Source organism: Tauraco erythrolophus, chromosome Z (assembly GCF_009769465.1).
Source record: "Tauraco erythrolophus isolate bTauEry1 chromosome Z, bTauEry1.pri, whole genome shotgun sequence".
NCBI classification, from domain to species: Eukaryota; Metazoa; Chordata; class Aves; order Musophagiformes; family Musophagidae; genus Tauraco; species Tauraco erythrolophus.
This window is the reverse complement of record NC_141496.1, coordinates 47,843,535-47,862,192: the sequence shown is the minus strand read 5'-3', so window position 1 is coordinate 47,862,192 and position 18,658 is coordinate 47,843,535. Positions and strand designations below refer to the sequence as shown.

Genomic DNA, 18,658 nt, shown 5'->3' with positions numbered 1-18,658 from the left:
CTTAGAATCTGGAATATTAAAATCTCATCATCAGTGAAACAGAGCTTGATGGAGTTTTGCTTAGTATCAGTTAAGGTTAAAGTGACTTCATAAAAATGTGGACTCTTTTAATATAATATGTACCATTTTTTAAGCCACACATCACTCGGTGGACTACTAAGCAGAGATATTTAACACCAAGTACAAGCATGGAGTTTAGCTGCAATGGTTGGGTACTCTTCCAATGCTAAGCAGCCCCAATAAAATGTAGTACAAACTACCAAGAAGCTGCACTGTTTTCAGAGACATAAGTTTGTATCTTTCTTCATTATTGAATAATCACATTTAGGTGTATCAACACATCTATAGTCATGGTAATTGTGGTATTCTTGTTTTTACCACTGAATATTTACCCCTTACTGACATCACTTTTCACCAGTAAAATAGGGATACTGTTTACTAGAGATGAGTGAACAAATTGATAGAAGCAATTTTAAAGAATTTTATCTTTCAAAAATTTACTTCTCCATTTCGAAGGAATAGATCGCAGAATAGATGCGCTATTCACAGTAGTTTACTAATTTATTCAACTAAGAATTCTTTGTCAAAACCTGTTTCTATGCAAATATTTGCAATTTTTATGAGGTAGTTAATCGTGTGGGTATGATACCATTATCTTCCATGCATGGTTGACTTATATCATTAACCTATGCAAAAAACTCTGCGTTTTACTTTATCTCCAAGTCTCTTTTACTGCCCTTCACATAATTGTTCATATAAGCTTTTTGTAAACCTCTTCCCCTTCAACTTACCAACGTCAGTAGGAATGTCATTTTGTCTACAATTCTTGCAAATATCTCCACTTTCTTTTCCTGTTATTTATGCATGAAATGTCTCCTGTGAAATAATCCCTAAGGTTTATTATCTTTTCCTTCAAATTTCTTCTTAAGATTCATTTTCTCTGTGACAACTGCAAGAAATTGGTAAATCAATCTTAAAAACATTGGGTTAGAAACAGAAGATGTGTTGGCTTCATTTCTTTGCTTAATTTCAGACAGTCTGGATTTTGAAGCCTTGCACAGGTGATTTGTATAATCCTATGAATTTATCATTGTGATTTTCTTACCTTCTGTTGTTTGGCACACTTTTTTCTTTTGTTTTGATTCAAACAAAAATCTAAACATTTGGGGTAAAAACTATACCCATTTGCCTAATTTTATAGCATCTAGTATGAAGATTTTAATCAGGCTTACAATAATACTAGTGGTTAAACCATTCAAAATTTCCTCTGGTTGATATTTTTGCTTTTTTTTCATTTCTGTATCATGTCTGTTATAATGGGTACCACTGAAAACAACTACTGTTTCTTCTGAAAACAAACACAACTTGACTGATTTCTGTGTTAGTGTTAGCCCACAAACCTTTTCCTGACGACTTAGTAGTAGAGAATGATCCCAGGACTGCAGAATAATTGACTCAGAACTTTGTTTCCGATTCAATGAATCAGCAGACTGGTTGTTGTTGTTGTTGCTGATGCTGCTATTCAAGGTTTCTTTCAATATATTAATTATTGGAATGCAGATAGACAGCTACCTAATGTTTTGCAGTTTCTTTAAATGCTGAGATTTTTATGAGATCAACGAAGAGAAGGAGAAAAAAAAATCCCTGCAAGAGCAAAAAAGGCTTTATTAAAGAGGCAGAGATGTTAGTACACCATAGTTCGCTTGAGTCATTTCTGAGATGCTCTGATTTAAAGAAACATCTTCCCTCAGAGAGTGTATAGGCAGGCTTAACCTGGCCTGTGATAGAGCTTGGGATCAATACACTAAGCTTAAATAATTTGCTGGTACAAGACTTGGTGAGGCAAAGCCGTTGCTACCCGGTGGCTCTTACATCGAAAGACCATATGACGAGAATGCCAAGATTGCACTGTCTAGTCAGAAAATGCCACAGTCAGGATTTCATTCATCCTCCTTGTGGCATTTTGTCTCACTGGAAGAACATTCCTAACTGTCTAATATTTTCATGTTTCTTTTTGGCTGTCCCTAAAACCATCTCAGTTTGTCTTGGTCATCTTCCCAACCTGTTTGCATTATATAATCATAGAATCATAGAATCATAGAATGGTTAGAGTTGGAAGGGACCTTAAAGATCATCTAGTTCCAACCTCCCTGCCATGGGCAGGGACATCCTTCACTACACCAGATTGCTCAAAGCCTCATCCAACCTGGCCTTGAACTCTTCCAGGAATGGGGCATCTACAACTTCTGTAGGCATTCTGTTCCAGTACCTCACCACCCTCAGAGTGAAGAATTTCCTCCTTATATCTAATCTACATCTCCCCTTTTTCAGTTTAAATCCATTGCCCCTTGTCCTATCACTACATTCATTCCCTGGGCAAAATTTCCCAGCATGGCCACCTTGGTGCAGCCCAGCAGCAAGGACTCCTCACCCTCTCTGCTCTTACCTGGTCTGGTCCAGCATCACAGGAGAGTGCAGGAAAGCCAAATCAGCTGGTCTTCCAAAATAATTGCAATAGGTAGTTGAGAGATATGGTTGTGAGTAAAAATCTTCCCAAACCACACTGAGCTGGGCAAAAGTTTGCACCACACAGGTAAAACCTACAGGTTTAGCTGCTTGTATTCAGTAACTATCTACTGACTACACGAGCAAAGGTGGTTTTTTTGCAAAGGTTTGAGCAAAGGTTTTGGCTTACTGCTATCTGAAGCGTGACAGATGCTGACAGGAATGGCAAAGACTGCTCAGTATCTGTTCCCTGCTCCAAAATATAGGAACACTAAAATTGAGCAAGCAAGAAGAGAAAGAAACAATCTTTTACAGGAAGAATAATTTACTTTCCCTGAACACAGGCTCATAAAAAATCCATCTTCTTGCCTTGTGCCTTGAACAATGTGAAAGACAGATACAGTTTAAAATGCCTTTAAAACAGGGACTTCACCTAGGTCTTGGCATTAGCTGATAGCATTTGGGTGAATAATCAGTACAAGTCAGATATTTGTCATGCAAAATTTAATTATCAAAAGTTTATTTAATACAGTTGTTATTTTGAAAAGGGAATGTTAGAAGAGAAAGTATTAAATGACCTCAACGTCAGGCAAAATTATCATCTCTGATATGATCCACCAAATTTTTTAATTGTCTGAAAGACTGGGAGAAGAAGAGGGAAAGATGAGATCAAATCTACCAAGTTGCAACATCAAACATGCAGCTCATGAGAGAAACAGATCTTCTGACTTTCACCTTTTCTGGCTAAAGCCTGGTGCCATGCAGCACTGGAGCATCAGATTGGACAAGGAAAAGAATCTAGTCAAATTCACTCTAGCTTTTAGCTATAAATGCTTCAAAATTAGTCTGAAGGACAGGGAGAAGTGATACAATATACAGCACATTTGCATGGCTTGACGCATTCCTGTCTAAGACATTCTGAATTGCACAGTATTCTGAGGGAGCATCTGGTTGCTTTTTATTTGTTATTATACTTCTTCAATTTAAAAGCTAGGGGGTACTGAAACATACACATTCTTGTAAAGCATTTACGGGTAGATTCAAAGCTGCAGAACTTTGTGTAAAATTATTTGCATTTCAAAGCAGCAGAGATGGCTATTTGGGATGAGATCACACAGAGCTATTAACTAATAACTTTAATGAGCTTTCTTAATTGCATAGCTGAACTTTGATTGAGGTCCTGTGTTGAAAAAGAGTAGCAGAGAACAGTAACTTGACTTTGGACCTAAGAAACACAGTCAAAGAAAGACAAATAGGAGGTAGTTAATTTTTATTTCTTAATAAGGAATTTCTTGATATATTTCATTTCCCAGAGTGTATCGAAGTGTGATAAATACCCCAGAAAGGTCGGGAAAACAATTTTACATGTTCTCATTCGCATTCAAGCATATAAAAACTGCTGGTTCATAATTATTTGTTATTTTATTAGAATTTTTGTGCTAATGAGCTGTTATTTTAGAATTCTCCACAGTGCAAGGTATAGTACAATCACAGAGCAAAAAGATTATACTTTTAGCTTACATATATTTATATATGTATACTTGTATGCATGCACTTTACTTTCTTGTATGTATCACAGTGAAGAAAAGTTGTACAAAGGGGTGCAAAGAAGGATATTGACGTCATCCTGCAAATATTTACAGGGAATTCCTATGCCGGCAAAGGATAAAATATGTAGGTGCTGGTTGTTTAAGCAGGAATGAAAGATGTGTTGGACAGTGACACTGATAGTTCAGTCCAGTACCAGTTATGTTGCCCATTAATTAACATCCTGCAAGTCTGAAGAAATGTGGGAAATCATTTTTCACTGCAAGAAGTCATCTTGCAGTGAAAAATATCTTTTAATGGTATAATTTCAGTCACGTTATTTTTATCATTATATTTTCTTCTAACCTGTATTTGTTGATACAAGTAATTTTGCTTTTCTAACTTGTGGTTTAATAAATTTAGTATTTTTCCTCATTGATGTTGAATTTACTAGAACTCAAATCTCAGTTCTGAGTCTTGCTTGTCTGCAAGTGCATACACACACATGCACACACCCTTACAGATAAATGCGTATCCATCTTTGTCTGTGTGCACGTGCTCTTGCAGAAGGCAACTGTTAGCACTTGAAGTGCTTTATTAACACTAATTTCCTTTATTCCAGGCACAGTCAAAAAATCCTTTTATCTGTTTTTATACTGTTCATCTACTTAATACTCCTCAGAATTTTAGTTACCAGGTGGCTTGGATAACTGCAAAAAGTATTTCATATTTTTGCTGTCTAAAATGAACACTCCAAGGGTACTTGTCTTCCACTGAATCTGTTTACTTTGTGCTTCATACCTTAGGTGAATAAGAAAGGAAATAAATTCCCTGCATGCTAGAAGTATCGGTATGAAAGCACTAACCTCACAGACTGAGCTGTGAAAGTATTGGTCAGAGCAACCGAAAGCCTCTTTGATCCAAATTCATTGTGAACACATAACTCACAGACCACCGTAGATTTCCAGTTTGAATTTGGTGCCCAATGAAGTGAACTTTTATCTCTGAAAACATTCGTCACAGCTGCACATAGCTAGCAGTAATTACTTGCAAGAATACGACTTAAGAGGGAAACTAAAGGAATCTCCACAGATTGTTCTTCTAGGACAAAGTTGAAATATACATTTATAGGTAGTATAATAAAGAATAGTCTTCATCCAGGTCCCCAGCCTACAACCAGCATGCAATTTACCTCATACTATTAGGCTCTGCATAGATTTGTCAGAGTGGAAAGCAGAAGCCACATCAGCCAAGAGCATGATTCTTCCACAGAGTTATGAGAGGAGTAATACATGTACCATTCATTTATAGTCAAAGAATGCAGTTGATATGCTGCTCCAAGAGAATTTATTGTTCACCCAATCAAGTTTTAATGGTCAAATCACAAGAGCTGTTTATTGCTTAGTCCAGTTACAATAACTCTAATGCTCACATTCCAAACCACTCAGTTTCTGTTGAGAATTGTTAATGATACAATAAGATCCAAGCATTTGTTCTTTTTCTTGCATGTTGAATCCTCACTCTTCTGTTCATTCACAGTCTGAGGGGCCAACCCTCCTCTCTCAAGCAGGATGATTTGTTGAGTTATCAAATCCCAAGCTGTTCCAGGGGATTACAGTGTTGTTGCAGCAGAGTTACTGGCGGGAATTTCTTCTTCATCATTTTGGGATTCACTCAACATTACTTTTATGCACTTCAAACAGCTTATTTGCTAAAATAACTGTCTGATTGCATCATAAATTTAGCTATACCATATTTGTTTAAATCTATTAATCATTTTCTGTGTACAAGAGGATTTATTTTATGATGCAATCCACATGATTTCATACAGACAAACAAAACTTGACTCAAATGTAAAATGAAAACTTCTTAAGCACTAGCCAGATGATTCTCAAACCTCGAAGACACTGGTCAGGCAGTGAATGCCTGTTGGGTGATTTTGTTGTTATGGGTAGAACCAGCTGGGCTGTAGTCATTTGTCCAGACCCGAGAGGAAGTTATAGGTAGGACTTATGTAAATTTATGTAATTTTACAGGCACAACTAAAATGAAGCCCAAACTAACCAATCATCTGGAATAGTCCTCACAAGGCCTGTTGCATCTTGTAAGGTTTATTAATGTTATGAAGCCTGGCTCCCTGTACTACCACTCAACATCCTCAAATTGGCTGTACCGCAGGAGTTAAGGTACTTCCATAGTCCTTGCTTGCAGTGTACCTTACTCTGCAAGTGTCTCAGACACACCTTCCTTTGATGAGCACCTACATTATTCTTTTTTTTTCTTCTTATTCTTCTGAAATGGGTTATTGTGTGCCTTCGTTTAGTAGCTACCCTTTAAAAAGTCCCTTGCCTTGGGTGACTAAACCTGTAAGGTACAGCCTTTGGAGAAGGGTAGATAATTTAATAGAGGTTATCTTGTCTTCTACTGTCCTCAGTTTTAACCTGAAAACAGGAATAAATAAATCTCTTACTAACTGTAATTTCCATGAAATCTTCTTTGGACATTGTGCTGTTTAAACACAGCCAGTTCGTCTTATCTTCAATCATAGAATCGTAGAATCATAGAATGGCATAGGCTGGAAGGTACCTCAGAGATCATCTAATCCAACCTCCCTGTCATGGGCAGAGACGCCTCTCAACTAGATCAGGCTACTCAAGGCTCCGTCCAACCTGGCCTTGAACACCTCCAGGGAGGGGGCATCCACAGCTTCTCTGGGCAATTTATTCCAAAGTCTTACCACCCTTGTACTGAAGAATTTCTTCCTAACATCCAATCTAAATCTGTTCTCCTTCAACTTAAACCCATTTCCCCTTGTCCTATCAGTGGATACTCTTGTAAAAAGTCCCTCCCCAGCCTTCCTGTGGGTTCCCTTCAGGTATTGGAAGGCAGCTATTAGGTCCCCCCGAAGTCTTCTCTTTTCAAGGCTGAACAATGCCAGCTCCCGTAACCTGTCCTCGTAGCAGAGGTGCTCCAGCCCTTGGATCATCTTTGTGGCCCTCCTCTGAACATGCTCCAGCAGTTCTATGTCTCTCTTATGGTGGGGACACCAGAACCGGACGCAATATTCGAGGTGGGGTCTCACAAGAGCAGAGTAAAGGGGGAGAATCACCTCTCTTGACCTGCTGACCACGCTTCTCTTGATGCATCCCAGGATGCGGTTGGCCTTCTGGGCCGCTCTGTCAGAGCTAGTTTGCATGTCTTGGAAGTACAAAGATGTATTCTGTAAACCCTTCTTAGGACTTTGGTCCTAATAATCACATAAAATATCTCTGTGCAGTAAAAGCAAAGAATCAATTTTTCCTTAATACAAATTCTAATCAGAGATGCACCGGTTCTTCCTTCCTCATCTAAGCCATTGTGTATGTGTATGTGTGAACAAGCTCCATCTATTTATAGCTGTAATGTATGCAATAAACATTAAAAGGAATCTTTCCATTGTGAAGGAGCTCATTTTCTTGAAGATAATACGTCATTAAGATTTGCCTTAAAAAATTGATATAAAACTTAAAACTAGATTCATTTCGCTTCACATAGGCCCAATGGTGTGAATTTACCACGAATGTGATTAGCCCTATTTGCAGAGTGTATGGTGTTTATCTCTGCATTAGTTATAGCACTGTCTTGAGGAGACCTGCTGAAAGTGAGAAAAGATTAGAACCTAACCTCCTTTACTGTTTGCAGTGGGAAAAGCTCTTTTGTCTTCTCTGACGTCTGGAGGGGAAATGCTGGATAACAGATCTTTTGAAAAGCCCAATGATAGAGAAGAAAAATTTATTTTTTGTTGCTCTTGCCATTCACAATAAGTTATATTGTTTTATTTCACATGAAAACGCACATGCCTGCTTTGAAATGGTACTGTAGAATTGTCAGAGATCTCCTTTTGCTGCAGACTTAACTTCTTCCCTCTCCCATCCTCATCCCCACAGGCCCGTGACAGAGGGTTACACCGGATCAGTGGAGTCATGCGTCACACAGCTGTATCATGCTGGCAGCCGTTCCTGGGTCTGGCTGTGCTGCTGGTCTTCATGGGCCCCACCATTGGGTGCCCAGCCCGCTGTGAATGCTCAGCACAGAACAAGTCCGTCAGCTGTCACCGAAGGCGTCTGATGTCCATCCCAGAGGGCATTCCCATTGAGACCAAAATCTTGGACCTCAGCAAGAACCGACTGAAGAGCGTCAACCCTGAGGAATTCACGTCATACCCTCTGCTGGAGGAGATAGACCTCAGTGACAATATAGTTGCCAATGTGGAGCCTGGAGCCTTTAACAATCTCTTCAACTTGCGCTCCCTGAGGCTGAAAGGAAACCGTCTGAAGCTGGTCCCCCTTGGGGTGTTCACTGGATTGTCAAACTTAACAAAGCTCGATATAAGTGAAAACAAGATTGTCATTTTGCTGGACTACATGTTCCAAGATCTGCATAACCTAAAATCCCTGGAGGTTGGGGATAATGATTTGGTTTATATATCACACAGGGCCTTTAGCGGACTGCTTAGCCTGGAGCAGCTTACCCTGGAGAGATGCAACCTCACAGCTGTACCAACAGAAGCTCTTTCTCACCTCCACAACCTCATCAGTCTGCATCTGAAACAGCTCAACATCAACGCTTTGCCTGCGTATGCCTTTAAAAGACTGTTTCGCCTGAAAGACCTAGAAATAGATGCCTGGCCCCTCCTGGACATGCTGCCTGCCAACAGCCTGTATGGTCTCAACCTTACTTCTCTCTCCATCACCAACACCAACCTGTCCGCAGTACCTTACTCTGCTTTTAAACACCTGGTTTACCTGACACATCTAAACCTCTCTTACAACCCTATTAGCACCATTGAAGCAGGCATGCTTTCAGATTTGGTGCGCCTGCAGGAACTCCACGTGGTGGGGGCCCAACTACGTACCATTGAATCACATGCTTTCCAAGGGCTCCGCTTCTTACGTGTGCTTAATGTGTCCCAAAACCTCCTAGAAACCCTAGAAGAGAATGTATTCCATTCCCCCAAAAGCCTTGAGGTCCTCTGCATTAACAACAATCCTCTGGCCTGTGACTGCCGTCTCCTTTGGATTTTACAGAGGCAACCCACTTTGCAGTTTGGAGGCCAGCCACCGATGTGTGCTGGCCCAGACAGTGTCAAGGAGAGGTCATTCAAAGACTTTCACAGCACAGCTCTTTCCTTTTACTTCACCTGTAAGAAGCCCAAGATACAAGACAAGAAGTTGCAATACCTGGTAGTGGAGGAAGGGCAGACGGTGCAGCTGATGTGCAATGCTGATGGGGATCCGCAGCCTACCATATCCTGGGTTACCCCACGCCGGAGGTTGATCACGACTAAATCAAATGGAAGAGCCACTGTGTTGGGCGATGGCACCTTGGAGATCCGATTTGCTCAAGACCAGGACACTGGGATCTACGTTTGTATTGCGAGTAACGCAGCTGGGAATGACACCTATTCAGCCTCCCTTACGGTAAAGGGATTTACTTCAGACCGTTTCCTTTACGCCAACAGGACCCCTATGTATATGACAGACTCCAACGACACAAGTTCCAACGGAACTAATGCGAACACCTTCTCTCTGGACCTTAAGACAATATTGGTGTCCACAGCCATGGGCTGTTTCACATTCCTTGGAGTGGTTTTATTTTGTTTCCTCCTTCTTTTTGTGTGGAGCCGAGGGAAAGGCAAACACAAAACCAGCATTGACCTTGAATATGTCCCCCGCAAAAACAATGGTGCTGTGGTTGAAGGGGAGGTTGCTGGACCACGAAGGTTCAATATGAAAATGATTTGATGGTATTTTGCTAGCAGTGCTTTTTCTGTGGCATTAAAACCAATTAAACCAGCCTGGCATGTGGAATTGCTAGGCAGGAGCAGCTTAATGCAGCTGTCACTGTATCAAAAGGTTACATGAAAATGGAAAGACTATTTGTGGTTATACAGCAGAGCCTCCAGACCTTGAGGCAGATATGTCAGGGCCTTTCATAGAACTGGTAAATTGTACTAACTGTTTGCATTGCAAATATTGGCATTCTGGGGATATCAGCAATGAACCGCTGGCTCATGCTCATGGACAATTGTTCAACATTTTCTACCACTACAAAAAGAAAAAGAAAAAAAAAGCCTACAGTGTAGGATTTACATACTTAAAGAAAAAGACACATTTGTCTAAAACATACTCTACAGTGAAATTTGTATCTATAGATCTCATTTGGTAAAACCTTGCATCATCCCTTCTAGCTGGTTCAACACCACAAAAAATCGGTAGTTTTTTTTAACCTACATCTATACTGTGTACATTTTAAAGCAATACAAATGAGAGGTTGTGCTTTTAGATATCCACCAAGACTGACCCAAGTGTGATGTCACCCTCCATTTAACTACCATCTGACCCAAATTAGATTCTCGTAGCTATCAATTAGAAATCACATAAAATATTTTTCTCCTCATGTAGAAGGCCAGAGATGAATAGTTGAGAGCAAAAACGCTCAGCTCTGTTGATCTTCTCTTCATATAATATAAGGCATGTGCCTAGTTTTGATACAGAATGGAATATTTTTTATATCTGTGATATCACACTGGACCAGTTTACTGTAACATAGCCCTGGATCTCACCCAGGGAAGGCAACCCACTGGACATTGCTGGCATCGAGGAGTTGAGTTCTACCTTGAAGAGAGAGAGCTTTTTTTGTTTGTTTTCCCTGATTTTAATTTCAAAGCTCCTGTTAAAATGTTAATGTGTACTGGGCATAAAGAAAGATCGTAATACATTCTAGGTACTCCTTGGGAAACATGTTCATCTTACTATTTAGACAAGTGAAATAAAATATACAAACACTCTGCTACTAGGAATGAACTCTTCTCCAATGCCAAGTAAACTACGGTTGTCCATGAATAATATGGGGATTATAATACGAAAATGTTTAAAACATGATAGCCTCAAAAAGGTTAACATACTGCCAGATATGATGAACCTCTAGCCACTGTCATCCTCATCTTGTATATTTGTAGATAACACATAAAAGCAAAGCTAATTTCCACGAACAGATTACTTAGCTATTCTTGATGCCATTTTAATAACTATGAGGTTATGTTTCTTTCAGGGGCAGTATCTTAGAGCAAGAGGGGCAAGTTTTTCCAGGTTTTAGGAAGCTTTTTTAATGGAGAGAAGACAGAAGTGGAACGTTAGTTCAGTACAAGTAACCTTTTTTTTGTTTTATACCTCTAAACATATCCTCAAAAGTCTCAGAACTGAAACTTTATTCTTTATTATTTATCATTGATACCACTGTTCTTGTTTTGAAATTCTCAGCAACGGAAAGATACAGAGTTGTTCGGCCACCTCTCAATTTTCCAGCAGTTATGACCTATAGGTTTGTTGCTAAGTGGTTGATAACAAATACAATTTATAAATGATTGGCATAACCTGGAGTAAGGATAATAATGACTATGTACGTGTTTAGCCAAAATGCATATGAAAATATTATAAGACAGAACATTCAGATTAATGTGATTTAAGAGCCTGTGTCTAATCTTAAAATTAAATTTCAGCACTTTGAAATCAACGTCAGGCTGACCTATAATGGGATACAGGTGCTTCTAAACTTAGTATCCACATTCTTTGCCAGAGATTTTCTAAGCAGGATAAAATCTTCCATTCCTATCAAGAACGTGCCAAAAGATGTAAAATCCAGCTGTGCTCCCCAGGTGTACCCCTAACATAGCTGTAAAACCCAAGGTTAGGCAGTTTTGAGAATCTCTTTTCTTAGTGGTTAATCTTTGGTTGCATCATTGCTCCATTTTAGGTCGGCAAACTGAGGAGGATGTAAGAGTTGTTAGAATTATTTTCTCTTTAGTTGTTTTTAAGTTTAGAGTTGCATTTTCTTGCTTCTTTTCTTTTATGCTCTGAACTGGATAGCTGGAGATTTATGGAGATGCTTGAGATTAAGCCTCTTTGTTCTATGACAGTTTGTAGAACATTAATAAAATAGAATAACCCCTGACTAAATTCTAACACCAGGGAAATTATTTTTGCTGATAAAATAACCACCGCACTGAAGTCCAAAACTCTACTGTACCTTAACATGGGCAGTTAAAGAAACAAATGGGGATAAAACAAAGTGTTTCTGAACTGCCCATTGAAGACATTTGCATGTGCCTTTCCCTCGTAATTGTCATTTTTTCAACTAGTAATCTATTGCCCCTGCAGTCATTTCATGTTAAATGTCAAAATCAATGTTAGAAGCAAAAATTCTCCTAAATTCTAGACAGTTGCAGCAGATTGCTTCGTACTAAATGACACAATTTTTAAAAAAAAAAAAATCTAAAAAAAATACCTAGAAAAAATGTGCTTTTAGGATTAATTATGAATTGCTGAATTCCCCTATTCTCATAGAATGACTCTAAAATGTGATTGCATTGTTAGTGCACTGCAAGGATTTCTGAGCAGTAATGTGCTTAGTTATCTATGTGGAATGTGTGCTGGTGATGAAAATCACCACTTGCTCCTGAAAATCACCTTGCAGAGCTGTCAGCGTTGTGTGTATCACCTTGAGTTCAGTCAGTGTTCAGTTTTTAAGAATCAGTGTTTGCTCCCTGCCTCTAGCAATGTTCCACTTTTTGCAGCCTACTTATTTCATCGTGGACTTGGCAAGGCTTATAGCATCTCTTAACAGAAGTGAGGACAGCAAGACTCAGAGACAAGCTTTTTTCTTGCTCCACGTAGACTTCTTTATATGTATTCATGGGTCACACGCTCACTGTGGCTGTTTTAGGTGAATAAGGAATACAGTGTCAGTGTCAGACCTAGATAAGCACCCTTTTGGGAATACTTTTAAGAACAGAGTGGCTGAATGCCTACCCTGCCTCTAGAAGGAGTCACTTCTCCTTTTCTGCTAGAGATCACGGAGACATCACAGTTTATCTTACTGCATGGGGAGAAAAAGGACTAGGCTGTGAGAAGCCATCTGACCCATATGGCTCCCCTGTCATATATCAAGAAACAGGTGGACAGTGCACAACTGCCACTAAAAGAGGGAATGCAGGTTTTTGCCCTGTGTCTGACTTGTATACTCCGAACCCCATGTTGGCACAAGGCGTGTCAGTGCAACAGGACTCTGAGGAGCAGCAGTAGTTCTGCAGAAAAGGAGAAAACTGAAAATGTCAGAACCAGCAGAGGGACTTGAGAAAGCAGGTGACACAGTATCGTTGTCAGTAATTCCTGTCAGAGCAATGCTGAGCCTCCCACAAATATGTTTTGAAGTCCACTTCCACAGATCAGTACTACTCTTTCATAATGGGCGGATGTACAAGTGCTCAGACTTGCCACAAGTGAGTTAAAGAGGACTCTGCAGCAATGTATTAAGAAAAGAGTTTGCAATTATATAAGGATGGATTAAGACTAAGCAGCGCCCCACCTGAGCCTTACTTTTAGGTTTTGAGCTGGTTCTGGTTTTTTTTCTCCTCTTTTTCTTTCTTACTAACTTAGCAGCATTATTTTCAGAAAAGCTTCATCCACATGAGCTCAGTTAGATTCAGACTGGGAGACTACTTTTACTCTCTCTTCCCCCTTCCCTCACCATTTCACACATGCTTCCAGTGCTAACAGGATCAACAACTCCAGATATGATTGAAATCTTCCAGGAGACTCTGAGCCCCTAGACAACTGTTGATACAAGCTGATAGTACTAGGTATTTTTTTACCTAAACGTTTTTTTAATTAAGTTGAAATTATTGTCACACGGTCATTCAAGGTTTCCTTTATTTACATGAATGGTAGCTATCCTTTTTTTCTTATTTCTTGCATCATGGTATTACATCACCTATGATGTAGTTATACCACCATAAAGAAATTAAGAAAGCAAGCCACATTACACCCTCAACACCACAAATAGTAGCTGAGGCATATATGACAGAGTAAGAAGTCAGCATTAATATTTAATGGAAAGTCTTATCTAAGCCTTGTGATAGAATAAAAAACCGATTGATAGAACTTTGGAATGTAGGCCATTTTGCGGCTGAATCACATCAAAGATATGTAGAAATAGACTTTCCTACACCATGCCTCATTATCTGGTTTAGATATTGGACTTTTACTGAAAAACTTTCAGGACGTGTGAATGCCAGAAGCCCACATTTAACCCATGGAAGGATAAAGCATTGGCTGAAATTCTGGGAATGCAAGCACCTTTTGGCTGCCCGAGGACAACAGCTTCTAGCAAAGACAGCCAAGATACTGCTGTCATATAGTTATTTTGCCTTATCCGCTACTGCATCCTGTGAAAAAAGGGTCCATTAGCCAGTAACAAAATGGACAATCCTTACTCATTTTTCTTCAGAGGACAATATTTATGTAATTAAGCTACAGCCTGTTCCACTTCCATCCCCAGCAGTGAAACATCCAGCAAGAAGTGAGGAAAGGGAAGCCTATTCTGGCTGGTTTGTTCATTATCTTTTCCCCATGAATGATTCTAGCCTACCTGGGGCTAGCATGACAACTGCTCGCTCTGTTCCCATCCTCCCAGCTCACAGTGTGGCTTGACATGGAGTAGCAGGGAAAGGAGCACATGGTCAGGCCTTCCCTCCTCCTCGAACTGTTAATTCTGGTCTTCTCAAACAAAAGAATCACCGCAGCAGTAGTATCTTAGAAATCATAGTCTGCTGCAGTTGGTGTGTAGTTTTGCCATGAGATTACATGTGGGAAAACACTGAATACATGCTTTCTGACCTCGTTTCAGTATCCTAGGTGATTGCTCTTTGTGCTAAAAAGAACTAGGAAAGAAGAACTCAAAAAACTTTCATCCAGTAATTTAAAAGTTAATTGTGCCTGGAAGAGTTAAAGGAACATCTTTGGAAAAGGCAAAGAGCCTGATTGTTGGAGAATCACTGAAACAATGAATGAGATTTTTCAAGTTAGCTAAGTAATTTGTATGCCCTGTTCCTATCACCTCTAATAAGAATTACAAACTCAATTTCCCTTGGCAGCTTAGAAGAATCACAGCCAGTTGGTTCAGTGACACATGCTCCCTTTGTCTGTCTCCTAGCTCTGCCCACTTCCCTTCTCAGTTTCAAATGACTATGATGCCAAATGAAGATCTCTGGATTTAATTAAGTTTCACTGCATGTTTAAATGGCTTTTGGAATCTATATCTCAAAGCAGGATCTTAAATCCTCGTCAAGCCAAAAATAAAAATAAAAAAGGAAGAAGAAGCTGAGTAAACTTCCTCCTGCGAATTCTGTGAGCTTCTTGCTACTGAGATAGCTAAACGCCAAAAGCAATCTGCAGGTTGAATGAGTCTGGTGGTTTTTTGTTGTTTTTTTTTACTAGGAGCAAGTGATTGGGTATAAGGCCAGCTGGAAATAACAATCTGTGTTTATAGTCTCAGTAGAATAAGGAAAGAGCTAGCATAGTCAAGAAAATGTTCTGTGTTATTTCAAATTAAATTTAATGATACTTTATCCTTCATATTCAAATAACTCTTAGAAGAGTACAAAAGAGCAGGCTTTCACCTCATCATTTGATTATTTGTATTTTTTCAAAGTGGTACCAAAATTGTCGTGAAACAGAAGTGTTAAGCAAGAGGCTGAAAACAGATTTTCTACTCTAGTCAGGCAATATAAATCAGGAGAAATCCTCTTCACACCATTCTGTTACTCCTTGGTTACGCTAGAAGGTTGGTAAAGGAATCTAGGTTTTTTGCTTTCTACTAAGCTAGCTATACTAGAAAATAAGCAGAACTTATGTTTTAATTATTTCTCACCTGGTGGCATACCCTCTGTTCTGGATTGCTTTAATATTTACCACTGCTAACTTAGCTGGAGAATATGACAATGTAGATTCTGGGAAGAAAAGGAAAAAAGGCAAAAAGAAAAGAAAATCTGTAACCTTAAAGAAGTCTGCCTGTTTCTATGTTTAGTATTTGCAAGTCAACAACATTATCTCCTCACACAAAAGCCAAGAACAATGGCTCGAAATTTCAAGGCAGCTGTGAAGTTGGTTGTCAACTCGTACACACATTAATAATTTTGATCTTTCAGAAAACAAAATATTGCTTCTTAAAGAATTCGTTTATGCTGTTTTGATACCTAAAAGCAAATGACACTTTGGCTTCATTACACTGGGCACTGTATAAGTAGGAAGTAAACAACAAGCCTGATCTGGTGAGCTTACAGCCATATAGTAGGAAGTTGGCTTCTGGACAAGTATATACGATAGCAAGTATCTCATTGTTTGGGGAGGGAATGCCATAGTGCATATATATTAAAATGTCATCACACTTACTGAAATCTATTTGCAAGCACATGTAGTTCATATGTATATGTTTGTGTGTGCAAAAAAGAGTTATATTTGTTTTGTTCTTTTCTTAATTCAAGTATTAAATGTATATTGTTTTTAAAAGGTGACAAGGTTAACCAGAAAAAATGTGTTGTAATTTATTTTAATATATATGATCATGAGTATGGATGGGAAATGAAACAGCCTTGCTGTTATGATCCATGAAGCACATGACAAGTTGGGTTTGTCCATAAGTTCACTTCATGTTTGAGCAAAGTATGCTAATATAATGGAAAAAAAAAAAGCTTTGTTTGTCAAGACAGTTGTCCTGAATGTCATTTTAAAAGTTACTTTAGGGCTTATGTCATGATGTGTACCATACTTATCCAAAATGAAACTCAAATAAATAATTCCATGGAGTGGCAAAATTTACTGGGAAAAGTGAAGAAAATTTACATTGCTTCCCCTATTGTAGCTGATCACTTTTTTTTCCAAGGGATAGTGGAGGAAGCTAAGATGAGAAAAGTACAGTTTTCTCAGCACCAGACCCGAGGTCTTCAGTGCCAAGTCTTCAGAACAGGTAATCTGCTCAGACCCACCACTCTTGAACTGAGGATATAAACCATTACAGTCAGAAAGAGAAGACTCTAGCAGGTATTTTTCACCTACTCACTTTCACTCCTCCTTCATTGCGTGAAGCCCTCAAACACAGAGAAAAACCTTGGTCACATTCAGATGTGGTTTGGGATTTATTCTCCACGCAAGGTATCAGTCAACCTGTTCCCTCACTTTGACTTGCACAGTGTGTGCAGGTGATTGATGGGGATACCGATCAGGGTAATCCTGGAAGAAAAAAGCAGCCACTTACCAGCACCACAGAGAGCACAGCAGAAAGATAGATGTTATCAGTTGTGTGTCACTTGGAAGGCAACCAATACTGGTAATCTGCATCCAAAACATGGTTTCTAAGGACATCACCAGTATTCAAACTCCACTTTAACCACACCAGAAATATTGTTGCAGAAATTAGATTCTGTTGAATTTGAAAGCTGTTCCAAACCCCTGAGCCTTGCCACGACCCACCAAATCTACGGCAGAGATCAGCTCTGAAGGACACAGGCCATAACTGAAACTATTGCTACTCCCATTCTCCCACAGCTAGATACTTTCACCAACAAATTGTTTTGCTTATGCTTTCTGTGATCATTTGAAATAAGATTTATCAGCCATGAACCCATTATCCTCTAAACCAGGGTCCTATTCAGTAGAAGGGGAAAACAAAGTTGCTATTGCTACCTCAGGAAAGAAAGAAGCAGGCTGAAATCCTGCTGGAGTGCTCAGCAGAGACAGACGGGCTGAATCTGAACTCTCCTGTGCCTCCTGAAATCTGTCTTATCCTTCTGCATTTGCATTTGACACCTCCATAAGGTTTGGCTGACTTGCACTACGGTACCCTCTTCTACAGCGGAATGTCAAATGCAATGAATCTGTGAGCTAAACTTAACTATAGATTAGGAATCTGCTTTATTTTCATTTTCATGTTCTTTTATTTTCCTTTAATTTAGCAATCTGATTGACAGTCTGCAATGTACTGCAGTATTGCCTTCAGCGCGACATGAAAAAAAAAAAGCCATTGCTTCTAGCACTGCATTGAGAACATTGAGTTTACAAGAACATTGAGTTTGTTTCCTCAAAAGGTTCCTCTCCCCTAAGCTTTAGATTTCTTTTATGCAGTTCAAGTTACTTTTTTGGACTACCTGACACTATCATGAGAGGTGGAACCTATTCCTATATTACAGGATCTAATATGTAATTTCCAGTTCTTACAGTAGAAGAAACTACTAGTTTTCTCCATGATAACCAGGTAGAGAAAAACATCATCACATCAGGCAATCACTGATAAATTCATTAAAATAATCCACATTAAGGCTAGGGTCTAAACAGAAAAAAAAACAAACGTGCTCTACAGAGCTACACTTTTCATAAAAAAAATTGTAATATCTATAGATAACTCTTAAAAGACAAACACTACTTCAGCTTTTAGAAAGCATCCTACATTTTCTAGAGCACAGTTTCATAAACTTTTGAGAATATTTATACTTTTACAGATCCATTATAGAAGATGCGTCTCACAGTTAGCAGCCCTATATTAGGTATCATGGTAACCTTTAAACAAACAAATACTGGCATTCAAAGTTTATTCTAAGAAATGCCTTGATTTAATATTTTTGTATTTGAAAAAGGTAGAGAGAAATGGGAAATCACACTATTTATCAATTAATAAACTCAATTCACAGAGACTGAGTTATTCTCACATGGGGGAATGCTCACAGTGAATTTTCTGCATCATAAACCCCTCCCAC

The 18,658-nt window shown here is 39.0% G+C and overlaps 1 protein-coding gene across 1 annotated transcript; it reads left to right on the top strand.

Annotated features, from left to right (window-relative positions):
• The first annotated feature begins 7,970 nt into the window (after window positions 1-7,970).
• LINGO2 (leucine rich repeat and Ig domain containing 2) lies at window positions 7,971-9,815 on the top strand. The gene has a single exon (XM_009977949.2). The coding sequence runs from the start codon at window positions 7,995-7,997 to the stop codon at window positions 9,813-9,815; it is 1,821 nt and encodes a 606-aa protein (XP_009976251.2). The 5' UTR covers window positions 7,971-7,994.
• Window positions 9,816-18,658: the final 8,843 nt, after the last annotated feature.